The sequence below is a fragment of the Lineus longissimus genome, chromosome 13, assembly GCF_910592395.1.
Source record: "Lineus longissimus chromosome 13, tnLinLong1.2, whole genome shotgun sequence".
NCBI classification, from domain to species: Eukaryota; Metazoa; Nemertea; class Pilidiophora; order Heteronemertea; family Lineidae; genus Lineus; species Lineus longissimus.
The window spans coordinates 1,047,834-1,075,266 of record NC_088320.1 but is presented as its reverse complement, the minus strand read 5'-3'; the positions used below and the strand labels follow the sequence as shown (position 1 = coordinate 1,075,266).

Genomic DNA, 27,433 nt, shown 5'->3' with positions numbered 1-27,433 from the left:
GGTTGGGGCAAATGCAATATTGCACTCCATTGATGAGTTATCATACTAGAGAATCATTGAATCAAGTATCCCTGGAACCCAGTTTAGTGTTGTTAAAGAAGAAATCACTCGGGGGGGGGGGGATTCCTATTACTTCAGACTACATTTTCAGGCCATCAAGCAGAATGAAACATTGAAAGTCTCCTGAAAATGGGTTTTCACTTGGTGCATGCTTCATTGAATCAAGTCGCCAATCAAGATGAGGTTGTGACAGCCAACTAGGTAGAATGTCCTGGTTGTGACCGTGTCTCAATCAGAAACGAAGGACCAATGTCTCAATCAGAAACGAAGGACCCCTGTCTCAATCAGAAACGAAGGACCAATGTCTCAATCAGAAACGAAGGACCCCTGTCTCAATCAGAAACGAAGGACCCCTGTCTCAATCAGAAACGAAGGACCAATGTCTCAATCAGAAACGAAGGACCAATGTCTCAATCAGAAACGAAGGACCCCTGTCTCAATCAGAAACGAAGGACCCGTGTCTCAATCAGAAACGAAGGACCCCTGTCTCAATCAGAAACGAAGGACCCCTGTCTCAATCAGAAACGAAGGACCAATGTCTCAATCAGAAACGAAGGACCCCTGTCTCAATCAGAAACGAAGGACCCCTGTCTCAATCAGAAACGAAGGACCCCTGTCTCAATCAGAAACGAAGGACCAATGTCTCAATCAGAAACGAAGGACCCCTGTCTCAATCAGAAACGAAGGACCCCTGTCTCAATCAGAAACGAAGGACCCCTGTCTCAATCAGAAACGAAGGACCCCTGTCTCAATCAGAAACGAAGGACCAATGTCTCAATCAGAAACGAAGGACCCCTGTCTCAATCAGAAACGAAGGACCCCTGTCTCAATCAGAAACGAAGGACCCCTGTCTCAATCAGAAACGAAGGACCCCTGTCTCAATCAGAAACGAAGGACCAATGTCTCAATCAGAAACGAAGGACCAATGTCTCAATCAGAAACGAAGGACCCCTGTCTCAATCAGAAACGAAGGACCCCTGTCTCAATCAGAAACGAAGGACCAATGTCTCAATCAGAAACGAAGGACCCCTGTCTCAATCAGAAACGAAGGACCCCTGTCTCAATCAGAAACGAAGGACCCCTGTCTCAATCAGAAACGAAGGACCCCTGTCTCAATCAGAAACGAAGGACCCCTGTCTCAATCAGAAACGAAGGACCAATGTCTCAATCAGAAACGAAGGACCAATGTCTCAATCAGAAACGAAGGACCAATGTCTCAATCAGAAACGAAGGACCCCTGTCTCAATCAGAAACGAAGGACCCCTGTCTCAATCAGAAACGAAGGACCAATGTCTCAATCAGAAACGAAGGACCCCTGTCTCAATCAGAAACGAAGGACCCCTGTCTCAATCAGAAACGAAGGACCCCTGTCTCAATCAGAAACGAAGGACCAATGTCTCAATCAGAAACGAAGGACCCCTGTCTCAATCAGAAACGAAGGACCCCTGTCTCAATCAGAAACGAAGGACCCCTGTCTCAATCAGAAACGAAGGACCCCTGTCTCAATCAGAAACGAAGGACCAATGTCTCAATCAGAAACGAAGGACCCCTGTCTCAATCAGAAACGAAGGACCCCTGTCTCAATCAGAAACGAAGGACCCCTGTCTCAATCAGAAACGAAGGACCCCTGTCTCAATCAGAAACGAAGGACCAATGTCTCAATCAGAAACGAAGGACCAATGTCTCAATCAGAAACGAAGGACCCCTGTCTCAATCAGAAACGAAGGACCCCTGTCTCAATCAGAAACGAAGGACCAATGTCTCAATCAGAAACGAAGGACCCCTGTCTCAATCAGAAACGAAGGACCCCTGTCTCAATCAGAAACGAAGGACCCCTGTCTCAATCAGAAACGAAGGACCAATGTCTCAATCAGAAACGAAGGACCCCTGTCTCAATCAGAAACGAAGGACCAATGTCTCAATCAGAAACGAAGGACCCCTGTCTCAATCAGAAACGAAGGACCCCTGTCTCAATCAGAAACGAAGGACCCCTGTCTCAATCAGAAACGAAGGACCAATGTCTCAATCAGAAACGAAGGACCCCTGTCTCAATCAGAAACGAAGGACCAATGTCTCGGTCAGTGTACAATGTTGAGCAAATGTGATACTAAGCAATGATTGCTGCAGTCGTTTGAGTGACGAATAGCTACCTTTTGCGACCAATGATGAGATGAAGTCCTATTTGGCACAACCCTTTATCCAGGGAGTGTCTTCGAGGAGGACGAAGAGGAGAGTTGAAGTTGTGCGTCCCGATAGTACACATCTACATCCTTTCCTGAGGAACATAAGTTGCGCTTCCACCTGGTGAATCCCCGTGTTTTTTGTGCTTCCACCTTTGAATTGCCGTGCTTAAATAGACCCGTATGTGAAAACCCCGTGTCTAATTTAAACACGGGTTTGATCCACGGGGTTTTCTAATAGGTGGAAGCGCAAGAAACACGGCAACCTTTGCACGGCGATAGATGGCGCGTTCGATTTCTGTAATTGCTGCCCTACGGCGCATGCGTAAAAAGTGTCAACAAACCTCCAACATTTACAAGACACCGAAGAGGTACTAACTGCAGCGGCGCCTGTCGCCGGATTGACTAACAATATCTTATGCGGATTGTACAGGTGGAAGCGCTCGCCGGGGTTTTCTTACACACGGCGAAGACACGGGTGTCGAAAAACCCGGGGATTTTGGATAGGTAGAACTGTGGCTATAGGCATTTAATAATACTGCCTTGCAATGATAATGCTGTTCCTCTTCCAATATCATTCCGCACGTCTGTCGATCACAATGACGTCATCACCAGGCCTTCATCCTCTGATCAGCCAATAGCTATTTTATTTACTGATAATCTCAAATCCAGATAAACTTCCCAATGTATATTGAACGCCTGAATATTTATGCACATCTTCATTTGAGATAATGTGCTCCGAACGCTCCAAAATCCTAGTCTCTAACACGGTGTCCACTTTCCGCACTGTACACCCAGTCTAGATTAAGTGTAGATTGTGATAACGACACAATCCGACAGCGTGTTCACCTCGGCACGGTGCGCTTGAAGATATTGGATGGTTCATACATGATAGGTGTTTCAACTGCCCTCAGTGACTCCGAATCGTAAAGATAAGGCAAGTCAATCAAGACTGGATGGCAAACTTTGATTACATGTATGTGGATTGCTGGGACAATGGCCAGCTCGGATGAGACAAGGGAGAGTTAGAATGTCTTCACTATTCTCTGAAATGGACATCTCGTTGATTGGTGGACAAGGCTACAGAACATGACTATCAAGATGCGACTGCGTACGGAACCTCTTCTTCTACTGGTAAGCCTTTTTTCTTTCTTTTTTGATATCACTCTCATTTTCTAGGTGATTCTCAATCCTTTAAAATGTTTCCCCGTTTTTCAACCTTTCCTCTATTCTATTTCGCTTTTTCGACAACAATGACAATTCTTTCAAAACAATCCTTTCAAACTTATCTTATGGAAATATTCAAACGTGGTCAAATATGAGAGCGTAGAGGTTGGATTGGTGTCGTGGTCATATATCATACGCATGTGCTCAAGTGGTCAATTACAGTGAACAAAGCAGTAAATATGTCAAGAACGTCATTAAAATAATTTAGTCTTATCGTCAAAACAGCAATAAAAGTGTGTATAATTGCATAATGTATGCGCCTAAGCTTCCTGGTAGTCATTCTTATCTTTTCAATGAAGAATGATAATGTGCGAGTTGTGGTCGATTTCCTTGCCTGATCACCCCCGCAGACATCGGTTTGTGACTGCGACGACGGCACCACCCGGGCATGTCCTTTGGTCGGTGTCCTGGCAGTTACATGTTATTGTCATGCACTCCGGCCTAAATCAGAAATGACCACAACTCTGCCCGGCCACTGCAGCGAATTCAAAGCTTCTAGTTTCTTGTTGTCTTTACAAGAACTGACTTGAAGGTGGCTAGAAAATTGGTCTTCGTGGTGACAGCATGCAGCAGCTGAACCTTCCATTCCGTGCAGGTCACAACCAAGGACTGTGTCCCCGCCGGTCCCCAAATGGGCATAAACTTAGCAGTAGCGCACTGTTTACGTTTTCTGAATTTTGAATTTCATATTTTGACACCCGGATGGTAGACCCAGACGACACTCTCACGTTGCTGAAAATCCACTGCACAAACATGAACCTGTGAATAAAAACACTAGATTTGGCTAAGACATGTCCGAAATAGACACGCATCCCATTCAATTTCGCATAAATTGCTTAATATGCATATTACTGATTAGTTCTAGTTCATCAATTATTCTGTTTCTTGTGGCTCGGCCATCAAAAGCCCACCCAGATAATCTTCTGTATATTTACTGAGTGTTTGTATTGCCCTGGGGCCAGGGTTAAGCCTGCCTGCTCTCACAACCACGGCCACTTAGATACCGGGCAAACCTCGCCTCTAAGAATCTAAAAAACAGGTCTTTCGTCCTCGGTCAGTCTAAAAATCGGTGAAAATCTGCTGTTTGGCGATTTTGCCCCCACAAACAAAGACAGCAGAACACCACTGATTGAGGCACCTTACAACAGGACGCTCCGATCAGTCTTCGTTTGGCGTTTGCCGACATGATGGACAACCCGGGTGGACAATTCACCGCGCGGACGGGGATAATGAGTCCGATGCACGCATCTTCACACATGATCATTTCATTTCCGTTGCTCGGACATGTCGGAGCGATCTCAGCATTCTCCGGGGACGAGGACAGTCTGCTCTCGGCAGCCTTTCAGCCTAATCCCCAACCCATCCGCCTACATTAGATCGCCCTGCCTCGGGCACAACGTGAGCAAAAGCAAAGCCAATCAGCTTTCCATTTTTTTCTGTGGTGGGCACTTTTGAAACGGAATTAGGCATTTATAATACAGCAGTGTAAACTCATCACTGGGGATTATCGGGGACGATTTGTGATGGATTTTACATTTTTATTGCCAGGTTTAGCTGCAGACACAGGTTGTATAACGTGTTTTGTGACAGTTTATCAAGAGACGGAAACAAGAAAACCTGCCGGCGAATGCAAATCCTCAAAGAACAGAAATTTATTAAAAATGAGGGCTAAAAGCAGAATTTATTTTCGAAATAGCATTAAATTTTTAAAAAGATGAGTTCAATAGGTCTAATTTAGAGCGATTTAATGTTGAAGTGGTACATAGCAACGTGGACAACCGGCTGCTCGGCTGTCAATCAATGACAACTCATAGCCCGTGCTGTTCATGGCGGTGTGATGTAGGCGCTTGATTTTGTCTGTGTGGAGTATGAAAACGACCATGAAGAACCGGAATCGGTCGCTGCGATCCTTTTTTTTCCCTTCATCTCGTTTCACAGCGCCTTCCTTCATTCGAAATTTAATCTGTAGAACAAATGAGTCGAACCGACGACCTCTCGACCTAGAGCGGCCTGACTCTTACCATGCACTACACCACCGTAAACTTGTTCAATATTCAAATATCAAAAGAGCATTTTACAGGAAATCATTGTTTGAGTTGTAATTGACCCAACCCCTGATAAAATGAATGACTCATTTCGCTCAAATGTGCACAATCTTTAAATCCGGATGACAGATAAAGATATAGGTTTATTATACCAATATTTGGCTGAGAAAAGTAAAATGACAAACATGAGTGCTGATATACGCACATAGTGTTGGCATCCGATCCTATTCATAACCGGCAGCGAATGTAACCTGAAGGTATTTATGTTACCCGCGCCGATCAATCTAAGTTTTCGACGAATTCATCATAGGATTGCCAAGTTTTCGAGTGACTACTCCTCACCCACGACACTCATTGAACATGATATACTGCCTTTTGTTTTGACGGAAAGCGGCTAATTCAAAAAGCGTTCGTTTTAATGGCAACATTCCTGAACCAGTCAGGCATGTAAAAATCATCAGATCTAATTGGACCATCATCATAAACTCATTTTATCGAGCACTTCACCTGATTGCTGAAGCTTTTATCTCAAAGAGATCATTGTTTAAATTTGTTGTCCTGATTCGTGAAGCAGACGATTGGTTTTATCGCGCTTGATTGACAGGAACATGGGTTGAAGATGCCTCAGTCAATGTTGGCAAATAGATAGAGTTGCGGAACGCCCAAGTTGATCTGTACCCTTGAAATCGCAGAGAGAATGCCTCATGCACTCACATTCTGAAAGGTGTACTGCATTCATTTCAAGCCACTCAAACTCACCAGCCTGTCATCTTCCGACCATGCACCATCAAAAAATATCTTGTTTGTTTTACAAAATGAAATGTTAACAATGTTGACAATTTGTCATTCCATATGCAACTAACTTCAATATAACTCTACACATGGGATATCCATGTTAACTTGAAAAACCATAACTGAAATCATTTTCCCTGATCATCATTTCAGGTGTACCTCCTGTTACATCCGGGTAGTCAGGCATTCCAGGACTGCCCAGTGAAATGTTCCTGCTCCGACAGTGGCACAGTGGTTGACTGCAGCAACCAGGGGCTACAGCAAGTACCAACCTCGCTCCCACCTGCTGTAATCAGGCTGATACTGCGGAACAATTCGATCTCGGAAATTGGTAAGATGACGACTGTCATGGTCCTTGAAATAAGTTGTCTCCTACCTGTAATCTATATCAAATCTTGGTGAACCTCTCTGAAACACCCAGACTCTCAACAAAGTGCACGGTACTGCCAAACAGTCTTAATACTCGGCGGTTAGTTGGTTTCGCCTGCGAGGTGTTCACGTCCCCGGCCTCAGAGTCTAAACAAACTCTACTGGAAGAACATTCCAACAAGACGTCGTTCGTATTCTCGTTGTCTCTCGTACTTAAGCAGTAGGTAATACCTGTTTGTTACAATTTACAATCACCTTACACCTGACGATGGAAACTTTATTCATTTCAGATCCAAATCGAGTGGTGACAGCACCGCGGCTTAGCCACCTTGACGTTAGCCACAACAAGCTAGCCAACATCCCAGAAGCTCTCATGAACAGTCTCCCGGCCATGACGGTGGCCAACTTTAGCAACAACAACATCAACATCTTGGAAATTATCACTTGTCGTCTGTGGCCCAGCCTCGTGGAATTCGACATCAGCCATAACAATGTCCAGTTTCTGAAATCTGGTTTCTTTATCCCGTGCAATGCGCTGCAGAAACTGAACCTTGGGTGGAATCAGTTGGAAGGGAAGAGTCTGCTAGGAGTGAGGTACATCAGCGCCTTGCAGCACCTGGACCTCAGCGGCAACCGGATGCCTATCCTAATCGCAAACGCCTTCATCGGACTTCCTAACCTCCAGTCTCTGAAGGTCAGCCAATCAGGAACCCGGATGATTTATGATGAAACCTTCGCGGGCCTGAATAATTTACAGTTCCTCGATTTGTCATACAACGACTTCTATGAGCTGGCACCTGCTCCATTTTACAAACTGAAGGCACTTTGGGTCCTAAATCTTGGCGGAATTAAATTCCTTTGCGCTTGCGGCTTGAACACGCTGAAGACGTGGATTGCTCAAAATAATTTGTTGTTGCAGAGTCCTGTTATCTGTGTGGTGCCGAAACCATCGCAGACCCTGGACATCCGATACACAGATATGCTCCAATTCTGCCCGCCGACAACATCGCCTTTAACTTCCGCTTTGAGTACAGAGGCGTCCTCTATCTGCGATAGTGCCACGCCCAGCGATATGCGCGTGACCAACATTACCAATACGTCCGCCATGCTTCGATGGGATACGGGGGGATACCACCTCCCTAGCGTACTTGTTTTAAGGAATATAGGTGGTGTTGCTGTCGTCAAAGCGACATCTGTCGACCTTGACGCAAAACAGTACCGTTTTACCGGCCTACAAGCCGATACGGATTTTGTTGCCTGTGTCAAGATTGACTTGTGCGGTTATGAACAATGCGCTTTGTATCGGACGCTAGGGCCTGATAATTCTGATCGAACAACCCTAGTCTCACTAACGGACCCATCGCCTGGAACCCTCAGTCTAGCCGCCGCAGTTTCGGTGTCGGTCATCGTGACGATCCTAATTTTTATGGGATGTTTCGTCTCGTACGTGGTTTACACGAAAAAGCTGCAGATTCTTGAAAAGATCTACAAAGGAGAATATTCTCCATCTCACCCCGTCCGAAACCCTGCGCAGTCAACAGGTGATGACATAGGTGATGACACCCAACTTCCAGTTCAAAATGGCGGCCCTGTGCGAACGTCAGCGGATTGGGAAAGCGCGGTGGATAACGAAGAGACACTGCAAGTTCCTTCACCAATCAGTCCACCAGAGTCTTTGTACAATAACCCATCCTACGCTGAACCGCGAAATCCCGGTGATATTATCTGGGGTGTTCCTAGGTCGCCTGCTGCGCATCCACAGGAGGATAACACTCAGCGTCCTCCAGCCGCGCTTCCGAGGGGCTACGCCTCTATTTCGACGGAGGACATCTCAAAACCGACGCTAACAGTCTACGATGATCTCCTTCCGGAAGATCAACAGAGAATTGTCTTCGCTGTCGGGAGGTCACCGGGCAATGGCGGCCAGGCCCCGGATGTCGTGAGAGAACCACATGCCTCCTGCCATGCCGCTGACCTTGTGAATCCCTCAGATGTAGATCTGCAGGTCAGTGACTCTGAGAACGAGGGACATTACTGCAACATCAAAGATTGTGACATTCAAGATGATGTCGTTACCGCACCGCCTGATGGCGCAAAATACACAAATATTGAAAAGGACAGAGAGCATGTGTTGGGTGGGAAAAGTGGCACTCCTCACTGGAAAAATTTCGTTCCGGCATCCATGTTTGAAGCAGACAATTACGAAAACGCGGCTCGCGGAGAAAGAGTTGAGCCTGGTGGACTCTATGCTAATGTTGATCCTTGACTTAATCACGTGTTCAGCTGGTGTCGGTTGCTTTTTATATGTGCTCAAACCTGACTGTATTTATTTTTATTTAACGTTAGATATTTTCACTGCTTTTGTTTTTGGTGGTTGTCCATATATCATAAAAGATCATTGCTTCCGCTTGCACCATCTAAGATGAATTATGGCGCGAATGGCACACCTCATTAAATGTACATAGCAAGCAATGAAGACGACTACTGTTGATCTTGATTCATGCACGTGTGAGATTCTTTATTTGAAATGTAAATAAATAAGAAATCATTGAATACTGGTATTTGTTTCATTTTTTGTTTGGATCCGGTGTTTGACTGTCACCACTACTCTGGGAGTGTATGAGTGTCCGTGTCCAAACACGAAAAGGAAAACGAATTTGCACATGTTGATACCTGGTTATCATTGCTTAACCTATCAATAAAGCACAATGCTATTACGCTATTTGAACTTGATAAGAAATGATATGAGATTATCAAACTCCATGATATATATGTAAGAGATACTCCATGTGACTGTGCAACCTCGCCCCAAGGGGCATTTCATTACATAATGCATAGGAATTTGCATTGAAATCAAGGGAGGTTTGTTAGGAATCGAGGAATGACGAACGGATGATCTTTGACCGCACTATCTGTTGGCCACTTTGGAGACGGCATCAACCGCCTGCCAAGTCGGAGTTGTTGTCACCGGAAGCTGTGAAGAGCAGGTTCATTGTCACAGGATAAGTTAACTGGTTCAGGGTTCAGTTAAACGCATCAGGATTAAAGTTACTGGCACTGCATTGCAAGTCAACGCCAGATTCTCTATTCGACGCTCCTTCCGTAGCTACTGGAGTAGGTGTCATCCGTTCTCCTGGAGGACAGTGGAGCACCATGAACAGCTTGTTGGTGTTATTCTGCCTTATAGGCGTCACCCTCCAAGGTAACACATCAGTTTGACATCTTAAAACTCACTATATATACATGTAGGTGTACCTAGTTCCACTACCTAAACACTGTAAAATCTTCAACAACTTCCTTCTCGATAAATAGACCAAGCTTGCAATATCAGATTTGTTGAAAGCGATAACAGAATATGTACAAAAACTTAATGTATTGTTATGTTGTATACGTGTACAAGTACAACACACATTTGATTTAATAGCCAACTTATGAAATTTTACCGTGTCACCTTCGCGTAAACGATCTGTCAGTGAAACCAGTGCTAATATACCTTGGCCATCATCCACGTTAAGGAATCATTTTCTTTACAAGAAATCCCCAACTAAAAGGCTTACAATTTGTGGAGTCGTCAGGTATTCGATTGGTTATTTCTTGAAGGCAGATCACTTTCAAAACAATGTCATGTGAGATATCGCACAAGCCTATCTTTTGTTATCAATCAATCGCGTTGATTGTCATTATTGCATTGATTATCAATGTCTTCTTATCTAAGTTAGTTCCATAAAAGAAACATCTATTGAACTTTCTTAATCTGTCATAAAGACATTATAAATCGCAAAGGAAACTTAAGGGATTTGGAACGGTTTATCTTGTTCAAGAATGGTACATGGAAGCTCTAACTATGAAATATATAATTTAAAGGATTAGCCTACTAAGTTATGTGACAGTGGTGTCATGACGGGCCATCCTGTCCTTTGATACCGTCCCAGAAAATGACCAAGAGTGATTACATGCATATGTACAGTAGCCAACTCCTTCCAAGGGATTTCGTAATGCAAGAGAGACTTCAATGTTCATAAGGGTTGCAACACCTTACAAATATCAGCTTCAACGGCCAAAAATCCTTACATCCACATATCACTATTCCAGGGACATTGGGCCAGTGCCCCTTCGGGTGGATCAACCGCCCTGGAGCAGACTTCTGCTACTCGGTCGAGTCCGTACAGAGGAGTTGGCTGGATGCCAACTTAATATGCAAGGAACAAGACGCGAATCTCGTATCAATAGAATCGACTGACGAACTGGTGAGCAATGTTTTTGGGACGTACGTCATCCATTTCGACCCCTTCTACTGAACCCTCCGAAATACACTCCGGCCTCGTCCCACTGTATCGTATCAAGACTCAGGTGAGCTGATACGTCAATGGCTGACGATCATGCAGTTTCTTCTTTCTCCAGGTTTGGGTCCGAAACCAGATCAGCAACGACACGAAGCGTGGTATCTGGTGGACTGGATTGAACGACATCGCTCAGTCAGGACAGAGGCCATTCGTCTGGTCTGACGGCTCGGCGGCTGGAGAGAATTTTATGTGAGTAAATGTCTTGGCTATGCTGCAGATGCTCAGTCACGGTCTCTATAGAACCATATACCTTAATGGGTCACCATTACAATAGGGACGGACACTTCTTCGGGGAGAGGACGTTTTAGACATTTGCACAGGCTAGCATGTTCGAGGTGAACAAACGGAGGGGCACCTGCATGGAGAAGGAGGTTTCTTTTCTCTCATATAGGACGCGTATAATTTCACGGTCTTTGGTTTATCTGGGAAACTCTAATCAATGTTTATTTACCTTTGATATTTCAGTACGTGGTTGAACGGAGAGCCAAACAACCAGAATGGCAATGAATTCTGTGCCGTCATCGGCAGAGCGGGTCTTTTTAGTGACAGGACCTGCCAGAGTCAGAATGCCTTCATTTGCAAGAGGAAGAAGGGTAGGTTACTAAAAAGGTTCGAAAAAGTGACGTTTAACTCATAGGTGTACTTGTATGCTAGAGAGGTTTATATACAGAACGTTTAACTTGTTCGTGTACCTCTGGAGGGTAAGTAATGATGCTGTTTTACACACCCGCCTACCTTTCATTTCATTAAGTTAACCATTCTTTTACAGATCAACCCTTCTATTGCGACCACGTAAACGGATGGGAGAGCTTCAATGGAAAATGCTACAAGAGTTTCACCAATTCAGAGACTTATTATGACGCGCAGTAAGCTCTCTATTCATTCATTTGGTTCGTCCGTCAGCTTGACAAACGGGTTAAGAAGCAACACTTGAGATGATGACGCGACAAGTCGATTACAAGGTCTGTCACTGATCGACGTGCGGTGACCTTGCTTAGGACTGGCAGCAAGTAATCTCATCAACAGTTTTTCTTCTGTCTCCCATGCAAATGCTGGTGTCCATTTCTTTTGAATCTACTTTCAGAACGATATGTCGAAATGAAAATGGCTTCTTGACCACAGTGCAGAATGTGACTGACGCTCAGAGAATCCTTTTTCTAGCCAAGCGTATTGGACACGGTGTCTGGATTGGTCTGCAGTCGACTCCCGCGGTAAGTTTGATGATGCGCAGTTTGGTACTGTAGGCAGCTCCTGAAGTGGACCAATTCATATGAGAGAAATGGTTTGTAGGTCGACGAAATAGATCTACAGTCTCCTCCGCCTGCTGAATGTATCGGTCACAGTTGCTGAGAAGATCTAACGGCTGAGGACATTTATGGAGAAGGACTTGGCATTGGCTTTATAACGCTATATTCCTCTCTCACATATTTCAGAACAATGCTTTGGGCTTTGAATTCCTCCAGTGGGACAACGGAGAGGATGTAGGCCAGACCTTCTGGTACAACAGCAGGTACCCGTACAAAGTCGCGTAAGTATAAACCTACTACATGTACTTGGGAATCAAACCTGGGCAGCAGCATGAAGTAGCAGAGACATTTAGTGATGTTCAGTCAAATGATGGGCAAGGGTTCCTGTTCTATCCGAATAACAAGACCAGAAGTGCGTGACCTTATCTTTATCATCCGAAACTACGTGTACTTAGATTTCTCTCCGCGATCTCTCATGTGTTCCTCGAGTGACTCCGATCACTGATTAAAAGGTCACTTGCTTCTAGTTATTCATTCTGTCCATAATGACGCAAGTCATATGTAAAGCAAGGGTCAAATGCACCCAGTGGCCCTAAATACAACATACCATCCCCCTCCCCTCCTAATTAATACTTATCGTTGCATCATTTTTCAGAGGCCAGGAGAACAACACCTGTGCCTTCACCATTTACTGGGGCAGCAATCCCGCCAAATCCTGGCAGACGACAATATGTGATGGAACCAGCATGAAAGCGGTCATGTGTGAGAAAGCACAGGGTGAGCGTTGCCATTGTTATTTTTAAAAACAAAATGGCTGAAAGAGTTCCCAACGACCTCCTTCTACATGTAAGCCAGTTATGAGGTCAGCTGCACCATCAATATGATAATGCAAGTAGTTCCAGGGGAGGTTGAGTTTGAGTGGCTATTAATTAAAACTCACTTTCTTGACTCTTACAAGAGTTAACATCTGGGGCATCTTCTTGCTTTTCAGGAATGTGCAGTCCAGGATGGGTAGGCTTCATGGACCAGTGTTACCAGATCAACGCCAAGACGCCCATGACTTTCGAGGATGCCAACAGTGACTGTACTAGCGTTGGGGCTCATCTTCTTACCATTAAAAGGTATCTTTTGCGTTCCCAGATGCACATTTCTGTTCTGATGAAATATGGAGTCGTCTGCCGGATACTGGTCCCCAAATAGCTGGATAACACTTCCGCACAGCTGCAAGGTTAGGGCGCCCTGGCAGCTGTACCTACCCAAAGGTATTGTCCAAGACAGCTAGGCGTATTGCCTTCATGTATATCTATATTGCTGTCATTTCTATTTCAGTGAGGCGGAGCAGGTCTTCGTCAACGACACCATCCTGTACAACCTGCGTACGACTGGGTTCTCAAGGATGTGGTTTGGGATCACACGTGAGTACCCAATAGGAAGGTTGTCATCCAAAGGTCGTGCAGGTTAAACCACCGAGAAGTGAAATGTTTTTGCGCTGAGGCCATGTTGCTTATTGGAATTCGAGACTCTCTGAACTACGTAGTCATCAACATACACATTTTGCGTTGAGTCTTTAGGTCAGCACCTCACAATTGCTCAGGTTTTCATATTAGCCAATGGGAATGAATTGGTGATGGGATAACCAGCGAAACGATACTCCATCCGCCCATCCTATACTACCAAACGATATCTTATGCGGGGAAAATCTCATGTCTTACTGACATTATGCTTGCCTTTGCAGAACAACAGCCAAGCAGCGCCTTCATGTGGACAACAGGCGAAGACCTCTCCACCGGATACACCAACTGGGACACCAACCAGCCATTCATGGACGACAAAAATATCCAAGGTGGCGTCCTTTATACTGGCGCCATTGAAGGAAGGTGGAGCGTCACATCTGATGTTTACATCCCAACGCCTTACGTCTGCCAGATCAACAGTGCACAGACGCCCATGTTCATCACCACTCCTGCTCGTAAGTTTTGCAAATGATCACGATCTCCCTTTCATCTCGAGGCGAACATCACAACCTTTTTGTTTACTATTTTGATTTAATGATATTTGGCAAGACAAGCGACCATTCTCTCATAGCCTACTCCGAGATTCACTGTTTCATACATTTCACGCCGCTATGCCCCTCTTGATAAGCCTGGGTTGATTGTTTTCCGTAGCGCAGTACCGATGTGAGTACAACGCAGGTTGGCGGAGATGGAAGAGCAACTGCTACTACATGAACACCACTGCTATCCCTTGGCTGAATGCCAGGCAGTCTTGCCGAGACTCCGGCGCCGACTTGGTGGACATCAGGAGTAGACAAGAAAACAGCTTCCTCATTGGTAAGATCAACCTTTAGATTTGTCCAGTCAGCACCACCAAAACCTGCTTCAGGTCCGAGGGTGTTTCGGTATCTCCTTTATGTAAGACAAGCTGTTCTCCGAATTAAGTATAACTCAGACCCATAAATCAGCTTGATTCCGAAGGTGAAAAAGAACATTTCTCTAGCACCTTCAAACCTACGAAAGATCCCAATTTATGTTTGAATCATTTCCAGGTAAAATCCAGTCCGACTGTTGGATTGGACTGAACGACTTTGCGTTGGAGGGACAGTTCGTGTGGTTAGATGAAAATACTGCGGTAAGCATGATTTTATTAAAACGGATGAGACCAGGAGGCGGCCCAAAGGGCAGTCAATCAAATAGTAAGTGACCGCGAAGTTGTTCCCAAGGTTCTTGGCGTGTGCGTACCAGCTTGGTGAAACTTTAAGTCTGCTAGTGCCTTCAATTGCCCTGGGAATTTAACGTACCATCCTTCAATCGTTCCTCTGCTCGACTGAAGTTCCAGTATATTCTGTTTCGTTTTGATTATCATAGCCTCCCTTCACGAAATGGAACGATGGTGAACCCAATAACGCGGGAAGCGAGCACTGTACAGAGATCACCGGTACTCCCAACCTGCCCTACACAGGCCTCTGGAATGACAACGATTGCACCCTCAACAAGGCCTTTGTCTGTAAGAAACCTGCACGTAAGTACCTTCTGATCTGTTTAAATAGTCCTTCTTCTGCTACTTCTTCTTCTTCTTATCCTCTTTCCACTTCTTCCACCGGCTATTCTCCTGCAACCACTTCTCCCGCAACCACTTCTCCCACAACCACTTCTTCCGCAACCACTTCTCCCGCAACCACTTCTCCTGCAACCACTTCTTCTGCAACCACTTCTTCCGCAACCACTTCTTCCGCAACCACTTCTCCCGCAACCACTTCTCCCGCAACCACTTCTTCCGCAACCACTTCTCCCGCAACCACTTCTTCCGCAACCACTTCTCCCGCAACCACTTCTTCCGCAACCACTTCTTCCGCAACCACTTCTCCCGCAACCACTTCTTCCGCAACCACTTCTTCCGCAACCACTTCTCCCGCAACCACTTCTCCCGCAACCACTTCTTCCGCAACCACTTCTTCCGCAACCACTTCTTCCGCCACCATTTCTCCCGCCACAACTTCTCCCGCCACCACTTCTCCCCCGCCACATCTTCTGCTACAACTTTTCCGCGTTACTTCTTAAGTTTCTGCCACTAGTTTTACCACATCCACTGCGTCTCCTTCTCCTCCCCCTCTTCTCTGGAGTGCGTATCTGTTTCTAGCTTGGGCGACTAACTACATTTCAACTGATTCAAGGAATTCAGTCCATAATAGGTTACACATTCGTCTGAAGGTAGTCTGCAAGAAGTACCTTTTTGTATCGCTGCAGAGATTGTAGGTGTGACGGACGCTCCAACGACACAGTCGGCCCAGTGGACAGCAAAATGCGGCTACGGTTGGGAAGATGACACGATGTCTGACTACTGCTACCGGTTTGTGTCTCAGGCGACCACCTGGAGCCTAGCCAGACAGACATGCCAAGTGGCTGGAGGAGACCTCCTCAGTATCACGTCTCTGCATGAGCAGTACTACATCACTGGTAAGTCAACCCTTGCCTCACGACTGCTACTGTCTTGTGTCCTTGGCTTAACTGGAATCTAGCCAGAACATGCCAGCTGGCCAGTGTTTATCTCCTCGCTGCAATAGCAGTGTAATTGCATTACTGGTGAGTCCACTTTGCAGTTAGTAATGCTTAGGACCTTGTTTATACCGTTGTTAACCCTCTTTGTCCACTTTTCCTGCGTCACCTTAATCACACACTTCTGTTCCCAGGCCGTGTGAATTCCATGAACGACTTGATCCTCTGGATGGGTTTCAATGATATCGGGAGGGAGAATCGCTGGGTGTGGAGTGATCAGTCCGGAGCCGCCTACTTCAACTGGAATGGGGGTGAGTAGTCATCTGGTCTGATGACCCTAAAGGTGTCCCACTCGCACGCCAGTGGTCTTAGGTTCACATCTCGTTCTTGGTCAGCACAAAATCTTGCCGAGCTCAGAGGTTGCACTGTGTGAGTAGCTCTGTTATATAGCTGCTCCACAGGATGTCGTGTAGAGGCCAGTAATTGTCACAATTACAACATTCTCATTCAAACCACAAGAGGTTCTCCATCTGTAACCTCCCCTCATACATCATTGTTGTAACGGAGTCTGGGTCGGCGTAGTGGATCCAAAGCCTGAGGATCAAGATGCAGTTACCAGCGGTTGAGACAGGCATTGTTTAGACGGTTAAAAGCATTGCAGGTAAATCATCTTGAGCTGGCAATCCTTACAACAGTGAAAGATGATGAAGAAGAGTTCCTATTCTAACCATTTACTACACCTACCATTATTGCTTCCCTTTGCGACTAGGCGAACCGAATGACCAGTCCACGGGCCAGGACTGCGGGGTTGTCCTGACAACCCATGGTCGCTGGGATGATGAGTATTGTGATAGGAGGTTTGGCTACATCTGCAAGAAGACTGGCGATATCCCGACAACTATACCTGCTCCAACACCGACTCTACCTGCAGGTAAGTTGACAAGTTCGCTCAAGTCTCTTGGACTTTGGCTGAGATATTTCAAGAAAATTATGTGTAGTTACCTACAGTTCTGTCAATCGGGAAACACACTGCTCCGTCAGAAAGCTCGTGCTGAACTTGCCAACGAATGCTCAATCCAATAGGACTGGACGATCCCTAACTTTGAGACCACTGTAATCAAAAGGCTTCCGTGGCCTGTGAAAGGCCTTCCTGAAGATGACAACGTACATATGAAAAGTAACACAAGCCTTCCTCTCTGAGTTCAAAAGGAGCATACCGATAGTCAAGAGTCGAAGTGACCACAACATTGGAAGTGCAATGTCATCATTTCCTACCTTTTCCTCTCAATTAGGCACAGTGATGGGATGCCCATCCGGCTGGAAAGGTTGGCGGGATAGTTGTTACAAGTTCGTGAAGGCTGACAGCCTGTCCGGCTCCCAGGGGTTGACTGCCTGCAGGACGTACGGCGGAGACCTTGCCTCTATCGGGGATCGAGCAGAAGACAACTACATAAGGATTCAAACCAAAAGTGAGTAGCCACACCAACGAAGAGTTCGCAACTCTTCTTGGTGCTCCGACAAGACTAACTAACCATGCCGCATTCTAATTCGTTGACACTAACATTGATCTGATTCGCTCACCACTGCATTTCTCATGCATCGTTCTCATGCATCGTTGTGATTGGGTATCCTGCTTCACGCGACAACGTGATTGGTTGATTTCTGTTTGCAGACCTTGGTGGCGACCAATGGCTAATCGGCCTCAATGATATCGAGAAGGAAGGCATATTCAAATGGACGGACGGGTCACCAGTGGCGTACACAAACTGGAACCCTGGTGAGCCGAATGATGCCAGCCCAGGAGACGGAGAGGACTGTGTGGAACTCAACCCGAACATTGTAAGTGACCAATCGCTGCTGGTATTGTGGGGCGTCTGACGGCAAAATGATCGACATTTGACATTGCCATTTTCGCGCTAAACTTATTCCGACGTACATGTACATGTATGTTCTTAATGAGGTTCTTGATTTGCAGAAAACTTCCGTTGGCCGTTGTTTGAAAGGACTGCAGAAGACTAAAGGAGGTTATAGGAAGAGTTTGGTTGGCTTTGAAATTAGCAGGCCAGAGCCGCGTTCGAGGGAGTTTGTTTAAGAAGTCACGAACCCTGATGAAACAGAAAACATCATAGAGAACCTGTCGATTCCACCAGTAAAGTCAACGCCAACATGCAGTCTGGAAACATCTTTAAAACACAGGCTTTAAACTTCCTATTGTATTTCAACACCTTTATTTTCATCTTCTACTCCACTCTGACTTTCAGGGCGGCTACTGGAACGATGTGCCCTGTGGTTCAACCAACGAGATTTGGGGAGTAGATGGCTACGTGTGCAAGTCAAAACAAGGCCCTGTAGCACCCACAACAGGCGCGCCCACCTTCCCAGGTTGTAGCACGGTACGTTACCCCATAAATGGCGACTAACTGTAACAATTTGTATTCTTCAGGGTGGTGTATGGAATGATATACCATGCGGTACGATCACCAATAGCTATGGTGTGGACGGTTTGGTCTGCAAAATGAAAATGAGTGCTCAGGCACCAACCACGGGCGTGCCGACCGTACCTGGTTGCTCGACGGTAAGCTGTCTTGAAGGGCACAACAGTGCATGGAAGCTTGTGCATGGCAAAGAGGATACTGTTCGCTTCACAAATGGCTCTTGGCACCTGTCACTTTCTCTGAGCGACATTCTTTTGCCTTCTTCTCTGCTGTATGATCTATCCTACTCTTTGTCGGAGCCTCTTTCCCCTAAGTTAAAGGCCATGCCCCTTTCTCTGGGCCGAAACCAACGCTGGTCCCTTCCTCTAAGCCTAAAGCTTTCTTTCTGGGTCGAATGCTGTAGCTCTTTCTCTCTGCTCTGAGAGTTCTCGGCCCAACTCCCTTCTAGCCCAACTCTGAGCTGGCTCATCTATTGGCTCTTTTCTTCAACCGCGTGGCATTTTTAAGCCCGAATGCTGCGGCTCTTTCGTCAAGCCTGGACTTACGTAAGCACACCTTCCTCCGGTGAAGCCGACTGATGTGACTCTCTTTACGAGCGCCCTGTGAATGTTCTTCTTTTCTCTCTTCTCTTTCTCTCAGCTTTCTCTGAGTCTAATCTCACTGTCTCAGAGGAGAGCATTGGCATGTAGTTTATTTCGCCTCGTAACTTTGTAAGTCCTGTATTCACTTGTTTCGTTGCAGTTCTACGATCTAGGTTACGGTCAAAGTTGCTACAAATTCGTTGAGGCCAAGAAAACGTTTGCCAACGCCGAGGCTGATTGTCTCTCCAATAGCGGCCATCTTGTTGCTGTGTCAGACGCGTAAGTTCAGCTGGAAGAAGTGCAGGAGTCATAGAAATCAGCCAATCACAAGCTAAGACTCTCTGAGGTTTGGTGTGACTCACATCCGCTATCAGTGTCCAATCAGAAGTGCTATATTCTGCATCACTAAAAATCAGCCAATCAGAAGGAGTTATTTGGGGTAAACTGGTCGATTCCATCAACGTTTCTGAATGTATCTGAGGTACTTGTTGCATTACAGGTCTGAACAGGCGTACCTCTCGAGCCAGCTGGCTCTCCGTAGCGAAGATTATTGGATTGGTCTTTCGAACCAAGGGGACAACTCTGGTGTCTATTCATGGACCTCGGGGGCACAGGACACGTTCTCAAACTGGAACAGCCTCCACTCAGGTGAGTAAACATTCAGTCAGGCCTGTTTGTCTTATACCTCTCGATGCACCGACGACAACAACTATACCCTCCTATTACATTAAGAAATCTGATCGGGCAATCTCCTCTGTTGGTGCAGTGATATTGTCGTCTGCTTGCAGGAAATGAGAGAAACAAATGTGTGACCGTCGGCACCGGTGTGAGCCTTGGCCTCTGGTCTGATAATGACTGTACCCCGGCAAAGAAATACATCTGCGAGAATGACATGAAACCTACCACCTCCCCCGGCCAACTGACCTGCCCAGATAAATGGGTACTCGACGCAGACTGGAATATGTGTTACAGGGTAAGTAGACTACCTCCTTGCCCAGTTGACCTGCCCCCAATGAATTGGGTACCTTACGCAGACTGGAAGATGTATTTCAGTAGCGCACAGGAAGCTGTAAATATATCCTTGTCATGGTCACACAGTAGTGTCAAATGGAATACCTTAGCTCTTAAGTATGATCTATCTTGATTTGACGATCTTGACCATGGCAGCCACATGTATACACTCTTCATTTTGCAGGCGTTTATAAAAAGCAACATAAAATACCGAAAGACCTGGGAAGACGCTCGAGCCCACTGCCAGACATTCGGTGGCGACCTCATCAGTATTCACAGCAATGATACCAATGCTATCATTGACGGACTCACACCTGGGTAAGGGAAATCTTGGTGATTTTAAAACGGTTATCATTTTCGCAATATTTACCTGTATACATCTTCGGTAGCGTAGCGTTTTATGGTCGAAATCACGGATTTTTTGCAATTTTGAACAACTGAATGCCATATGTTCGCTTTTCCTTTGCAGCTGGGTGACATCTCGAGGATTCTGGATCGGCCTCAACTCCAGGGATCCCAACACAGCTGGTGGGTTTCAAAAAGGCTTTAGGCCTTCTGTCCAGAAGAGAGTTTCTCAAATCCTTCACAAAAACGTGTTAAGACAGTTCCTCTAGTCATTCACCTAAAGTTATGAAGAAAGTTTCCCTAATCATTTGCGACAGCGGGTTCAGGGGCGTTCCATCGAAATGAGCTTAGATTTTTCACGAAATTGGATAGACTAACCTTTCCCCATCGACATTTGAGGACAGGTCAAAACCTAAACAGCTCAACTTTAAACTCAAACTGGGTTTCAGAATTGTTAACATGTCCGACAACACATACTCATGCCCAACTAGTCTTTTAAGTGATGAGGTTCCACTGTTTTCTAGGTCACACTTGGAGTGATGGCTCCGCCTTCAACTTCGCCAACTGGATGCCCTACCAACCCGACAACCACAACGGTGCCGAGAACTGCGTGGCCCTCCAGAGCGACCCGTTGACATGGAACGACGCCAACTGCTACGGTGCCCGTGAATGGATCTGTCAAATGCCGACGAACACACCCCTTCCAACTGGGGCAGGGCGGCCAGGCCCGACTGGCGACACGTCCGTCTCATGCGGACAGGGATGGATCCATTATAACGGCATGTGCTACCTGTTTCCGACGCAGCGAATGACTTGGTACAAGAGCAAGGACTATTGCCAGGGTTTTGGCGGCAACTTGGTCAGCGTGCAGGATCAGGATGAAAACGATTTTCTTCTCAGTCAGGTACATCATTGACCGAAATTGATGACATGTCGTGTTAGATTTTGAACTAAGCTGTGTATCTACTAAGTAGAGTCATCTGGTGCCGCGAATAGTAACTAGGCATGCATGCACATGTGGTTTCTTTAGAGTCTTATTACTTTATCATGGTAGGTGACCAGTAGACTGTTTCTTTCAGATTTCAACCTCCCACGGTGATCGCTGGATCGGCCTCAACGAGTTGGGTAATATCGGGTACAGATGGACGGACTACTCACCTGCCACCTATTTCTTCTGGGCGCCGAATGAGCCTAATGATGCGTTTGGAGCGGAGAAATGCGTGACCATGTCGCACTGGCATGGTAAGCAAACCACAGAAGTGACCGAAATCCAATGTGGGGATTCGTGTGACGTACGTCGCAATTAAGCGCATTTCGCACGACCGCCTACTTTTCCACATGTCCCAATTTCTTTTCTATATTTGAAGGGCTATGGAATGATGACAATTGTAACCAAGATCACCAGTTCATTTGTGAGAAGTTAAACGGAAGTTACAGTACAGTACAACCAGTCACCAGACCACCTGCTCCTGGCAATTGTAAAAATGGCTACTTCGCTGTGGGTGAGTCCCTTTTAATCAACTTCCAACGACTGAGTCAAGCTAAGATAAGTAAAAGAAGAAGGAATAATAAGACATTTCCATGCATGGTCCTTCAGTTTGGATAATGAACGTGAATATCGCTTGAATATCGAACATCTTATAACATGGAACCGATGAGAGAGAGAGAGCAATATTGACAATGAAAGCCATGTATACAATATGTTCTCCATACAGGTTCTCCTCTTCTTGCCCAATGAACACTTCTCAATCCAACCACTGGATGAACACAGTCATGTCAAACAACTGCCTCGCCATACCCGGTCGTACAGCTTTGCCTTGTCCGCAGACCAAGGACTTCTAAAGATGGTGTAAAAATGACTGGTTTACTTTCAGGTGACAAATGTTATCGATATTTTGATGAATACGTCAACTTTACCACCGCCTTCGAAAAGTGCACAAGCTTCGGCAGCGGGTACTACTTAGCGAGTATCAATAATTATTATGATCTGGGTGAGTATGTCCAATCCGCCAATGAGAACCCAAGCAACCACCTCAACCCCCCACCCCACCACTGCCGGCAGAGTTGTGTCCAGTGAGCTCTGCACACGATGTTATTGGCCGATGGTGACCGCATTGTGCAATGGAAGTCTTTCCTTGCAGAGAGAATATCCTTAGATCTGCTTGGAGATTGTCATCAACAGTGACAACATTTGGTATCTTTTACAGTAAATATCCTCCTGAAGATCACTGCCAGAGAGTCATTCTACATCGGTCTCCACAACCAGGGTGTGGGAAGGAAGTTTGTCTGGATGGATAACACAGAGGTGGCAATTGCCAACTGGGCCAATGGGGAACCGAACGGACTATCCTCATCGAACACGGTAAGAAAACGTTTAATCTTCCAAAAGGATGGCCAGCCCACATTTACCTCAGCCCTGCTGAAACCTCCGCTAAAAACACAGTATTGAGAGCTTCTGATAGGCCATATTTCAGGAAGTCTTCAGAAGGAGAAGGCGTTGCCACAAGTACAGGCCACAGAATTGATCGTCCTATCCTTTTTCAGGAGGCTTGTGTTGAGTGTTACAACAGTGGGGACTTCCTCACAGGAAAATGGAATGATATCAACTGTGATAGTGCAAGACATTTCCTCTGCGAAGGACCAAAAGGTATTCTTTAAAACTTGTATCCTTTGCAATTTTCCGGTCCTGAACAAAAGGCTGTGGCATCCAAGACTCTTGCGCGGGGAAGAAGCTCGCAAAGGATTTTCATCAAAAACATACGTCTGCCACTCTTACCATCATGCCACCGGGAAGGACATGCTAACTACATTTCAAACACCTTCTTGCAGATCCGCTTGCCCCTCCACCTCTTACACCAATCAACCCATGCAAGTCTGGCTACCAACCATACGGAGGCAACTGCTACAAGCTGGACCTAGGTCTCAGAATCTGGGACCAGGCCAACCGGTTCTGCCAGGCTGACGGAGCGGTTCCAGTCTCCATAACGAACCACTACGAACTGTACTTTGTCTTTAAACTTCTCTTGGAAGGGATGGGCACCAGGACTGGAAATGTCTGGTTGGGGCTCACTGACAAAACGGTAAGAAACATACTTGGTCAACTGAGTTCTTCGCACATGTTTATTCTTCAAGGAAGAGCTACACAATTTGGTAGTACGAACATGCCCCTCCACGTTTACTGAGAAAAACAGGCTGGGACTGTGCAGGAGTCAAGCCGGCACTTTGTTCAGCTGACGAAATCAGCACAGGGGCGCCTCTTCCAGGATATCGCCTGCTTTAGTTTACACCATACCTTGTTTATCGATATTTTGTTCCAGATCCCCGGACTTTACATATGGTCCGACAACTGGCCGGTGACGGTCACCAACTGGGGGCCGAACGAACCTTCGAGGGGCAAGGATGAGGGTTGTGTTGCAATGGACAGGTACACAGCAGTTTGGACAGACACCAAATGTGCCGAGACGCTACCTGTCGTCTGCAAGATTTCAACAGGTAAGTTTAGTACCGATCTCGGACTAAGATTTAAACTGCCTTTGAGGGCTGACTCGCATCCATTGCAAGGTGCATGCAGCTTGACAATTCGTTGGCAAGCCTCTGATAGCCGCATTTGTTTTATGATAGACCGACTCCAGTTTAATTGTTCACTCCCTTGCAGAAACACCACCAACTCTACCACCATTCCAAATCGGTCAATGCGACGACGGTTGGATACCACACGAGTCCAAGTGCTACAAGCTCAGTGATGACAAGGGCACGTGGTCTGAGGGCAACTTCCAGTGCCAGCGTGAGGGGGCGACACTGGTTAGCATCCATTCCAATGCTCTGAACGACTACCTTGTCTCGGCAGCAACTGGTGCCAACTTGCAGGTGGATAGCTTCTGGATTGGTTTACTTCGGCGCAGTCATGGTAAGTGGTATCACCAGCGGGGCATGTATGTTTGGTTGACGAACCGACTGTCGTTTAAATCTAAAGGTACCATGATAGCTAGCCAGTGGTTTCAGTTTATCGCCTCATTCAAAGGACTCCCGATGTTGATCGACTTGTCACGGTACACTAGCATCAGTATCGAACCCATGATGTTCGGGTTAGGAATCTACTACACTATACATCTCATTGATCCTCTTAACGGGTTATCTCCTCCCTTTCTCTAGGTGGTTTCCTATGGGCAGACAACACTGGTGTCGGCTTTACCAAGTGGAACGATGGAGAGCCAAACGACCAAGGCGAGGCTGAACAGTGCGTGGGGTTCTTCAAAGTCAGCGGCCTCTGGAATGACAACAGCTGTGATGTCCCTAGAGGTTACATGTGCATGAGGCAAGGCAAACTAGGTAAGAGTGCAATTGAACGTCGCTCCTGCCAGAGACACCACAAAAGTTGGAGCCGTCAGTTTACGAATCGAAGACCAGTTAGACTTCTCAGTAGCACCAGTGCTGCTTTCACTGGTGCTGCTCGGCTGGTTAAGAAAGGCAATTCCATGGCTTCCTTCTCAAGTCTATCTGGCCTCGACCTACAGCGCCACTTGGCCGCGCATTGATAAGAGTACAGCATGAGGGGAAGGGCAAGTGTCATTACTCTTCTGGCGTCAACCAACCAACTACTAGTAACCTCCAATAGCGCTATATCCAATTTGCTTTCATCGATAAAAAGTGCTCTCTACATGTTAATTGGTTTATCTCCTTCTACCCCATTGGTGGTCTGGAGAAGTCTGGCTACTGAAGATAAATATGATGGAATTCATGCTGCAAAAGTCCCGGAGACAAGAGAACTTCAGTTTTGCGCAGGTTTCGCGATGATGTGAAGGAACATCAGTTGGAACTACGGGTACCTGTATTCTATCTGAGCCACGAGGCTCTTCAGCCAATGGCGTATTCGGCCTACATACCGAGAATTCTCTTCAGAAGAGGAAAGTAAACCTCCTTACCAAAAAACCTCCTTCCATTGCAGGGGTCCCTGCCTCGACACCAAAGGTCATACCAGGCGGCTCCACCCCAGGACGTCCGAGCGAAGGTCCGGCGCCACCAGCCAAGACTACGCCACCACCAGATCTACCGTCCAAGGCGCCACAAAACCAGAGTTCAGAAGGTAAGTGAACTGTAGGCTAACTTTTTGCCAAGAGTTTGCTCAATTATCCTGGCTTATATTCCCCTGAAAATCCATCACAATTGTTTTTTGCGCCAAGAAGAATTTACTCTCCGTCTCAGCATCATCTTTAAGAGAGAGGCTGACTGGCTTACGAAAGTCTGTATTGTCCCAGAAATGCTCTTTTGTCTAATTTTGCCAAATTTATCTTGCAGGCACAGCCAGTGAAATAGGTCTCATCGTCGGCGTCTGCTGTGGTGTGATTCTGTTACTAGCCGCAGTATCGGCTGGCGTTATCTATTGGAAGCGCATGAACTACGCAAAGAACGCTAGCGGTTTCGATAACGCCGTTTATATGAAGAGTGAAGATATTGTGAATATTCAGGGGAATGTTGCGCAGATAGACGCGACTAATCACCAACAGGACGACGGGTTCAACTCTCCTGGCATTTCAATTTATGAAAAGGACGCATCGGCCTGTTGATGAGGAGAGGGTCCGCGTCTGTGACAAACTCTTTATTCCAGTTATCATCAGTGGGCGTGCAAAATCGTGCATTGTGACTGAGATTTTTGTGGTTGTTCCTTGTCTTCGACTTTGGCGACTTTGAAACGAACTCGCAAATAGTCGCGTAGTCATTATTACATGTTCCAGTTGGTTAGAAAGAAGTGATGCCACTCCTCAACATGAGAAATGGTACCACTGCCTGTCAGTTAGTGGTACCCTCGCCATGTGAATCCAGAGTGTTTCCATGCGCTCGTTTTAGGGTATATTTGGCCCGCCAAACATGCATACACGTCCTATTTATCTTTCTTTTGCCATTTTATACCAGATAGAACTGTACATTTTTATGATTTCATTACCTTTCTGATTCTGTATGATTATAATCAATAAATAAAGTGAGTCATAAAATGCAACGGACTCTGTGTGGACGCAGTGTCGAAGACATAGAAAATTCAAATGACAAAACTAAAATCCAACCAGGGTATCCATCTACAGCTTTTTAACGGCAAGCTCTCGGAGAACCGGACTGGCGAGGTATGGTATGGTGAACAGGTTACCCGGGGAACGTTGCCACTCTATTGTATAAACCTGAAGCAAATCAATAAAGCTCTTACAACTACGATCCATAGTTTCTGCCATGCTGGTGAAAAGGAGCGTCTAAATAACCTATGAGCCGTTAGTGCTACGTACCTCGAAACTGAAACTTGTATCGTTTAGAAAACAAGAACCTCCCATTAAGAACTGAATATCCACAAGGCTATCATATGTCCCAGTCGATATGACCTGCACTTGATACTTCAACACATTTCGAGTTCTTGCGTGGAGCTGCCATTTCGCCGAAACGGAGCGCCTCGTTTTGGTCGACACTTCAGCGCCACCTCGCGGTGTTTGGTGAAACAACCAATTCCTCAGTTCGGTATCAATTTAACTGAGTGATCATTCTCCGTCCACCCGAAGTGTGTAGAATGTCTCATTTTCGAGCACCAAACGCTCCATCATTCCACCGTCTTTCCTGGCCCGCTTCACGAAAGGAAAGATCGTACCTAGCACCTGTGTACACCGGAACCGGAACCTGCGAACCATCCGCACTTCCTGTGAGTGATTCCATTCTCCTGACTGGCAAGTGTCAAGGTCGCCGTAAATATAGGTCAAATACCGAAACGATTTTTTCGGGGCGGAAACCATCATACCCTCAAACGGGCGCTTAACGAACGGAAGAAGGTC

General features: G+C 46.2%; 2 protein-coding genes across 3 annotated transcripts; both read left to right on the top strand.

Moving 5' to 3' along the window:
• The first annotated feature begins 3,049 nt into the window (after nt 1-3,049).
• Nucleotides 3,050-9,226, top strand: LOC135498273 (leucine-rich repeat-containing protein 4-like). The gene is made up of 3 exons (XM_064788507.1): nt 3,050-3,374; nt 6,458-6,635; nt 6,964-9,226. Exons 1-3 carry the CDS (start codon nt 3,330-3,332, stop codon nt 8,937-8,939), a joined length of 2,199 nt encoding a protein of 732 aa, XP_064644577.1. The 5' UTR covers nt 3,050-3,329; the 3' UTR covers nt 8,940-9,226.
• Nucleotides 9,227-9,610: 384 nt separating this feature from the next.
• Nucleotides 9,611-26,829, top strand: LOC135498261 (macrophage mannose receptor 1-like). 2 transcript variants are annotated; one of them, XM_064788479.1, is made up of 37 exons: nt 9,611-9,875; nt 10,766-10,920; nt 11,075-11,205; nt 11,482-11,609; nt 11,786-11,882; nt 12,101-12,227; nt 12,450-12,544; nt 12,919-13,040; nt 13,255-13,384; nt 13,593-13,678; nt 13,999-14,232; nt 14,429-14,593; nt 14,809-14,891; nt 15,128-15,281; nt 16,007-16,216; nt 16,450-16,566; nt 17,025-17,186; nt 17,548-17,724; nt 17,928-18,094; nt 18,699-18,830; nt 19,432-19,550; nt 19,771-19,919; nt 20,060-20,244; nt 20,467-20,600; nt 20,752-20,810; nt 21,152-21,531; nt 21,707-21,869; nt 21,995-22,129; nt 22,502-22,618; nt 22,835-22,989; nt 23,172-23,274; nt 23,457-23,707; nt 23,945-24,119; nt 24,283-24,534; nt 24,780-24,956; nt 25,573-25,710; nt 25,923-26,829. In XM_064788479.1, the coding sequence occupies exons 1-37, from the start codon at nt 9,827-9,829 to the stop codon at nt 26,189-26,191; spliced, it is 5,682 nt and encodes a 1,893-aa protein (XP_064644549.1). In that variant the 5' UTR covers nt 9,611-9,826; the 3' UTR covers nt 26,192-26,829. The 2 variants fall into 2 exon arrangements, with proteins under 2 accessions (XP_064644549.1, XP_064644550.1); XM_064788480.1 differs by lacking the exon at nt 18,699-18,830 and adding an exon at nt 18,517-18,648.
• The last annotated feature ends 604 nt before the right edge of the window (nt 26,830-27,433 follow it).

Bases quoted from the DNA above. Each gene is read 5' to 3' on its own strand.
- LOC135498273 (XM_064788507.1), top strand. From the start codon at position 3,330: ATGACTATCAAGATGCGACTGCGTACGGAACCTCTTCTTCTACTG. The intron at 3,375-6,457 runs GTAAGCCTTTTT...TCATCATTTCAG, and splicing joins CGGAACCTCTTCTTCTACTG to GTGTACCTCCTGTTACATCC. The intron at 6,636-6,963 runs GTAAGATGACGA...TATTCATTTCAG, and splicing joins CAATTCGATCTCGGAAATTG to ATCCAAATCGAGTGGTGACA.
- LOC135498261 (XM_064788479.1), top strand. From the start codon at position 9,827: ATGAACAGCTTGTTGGTGTTATTCTGCCTTATAGGCGTCACCCTCCAA. The intron at 11,206-11,481 runs GTGAGTAAATGT...TTGATATTTCAG, and splicing joins GCGGCTGGAGAGAATTTTAT to TACGTGGTTGAACGGAGAGC. The intron at 20,245-20,466 runs GTAAGTAGACTA...TTCATTTTGCAG, and splicing joins ACTGGAATATGTGTTACAGG to GCGTTTATAAAAAGCAACAT.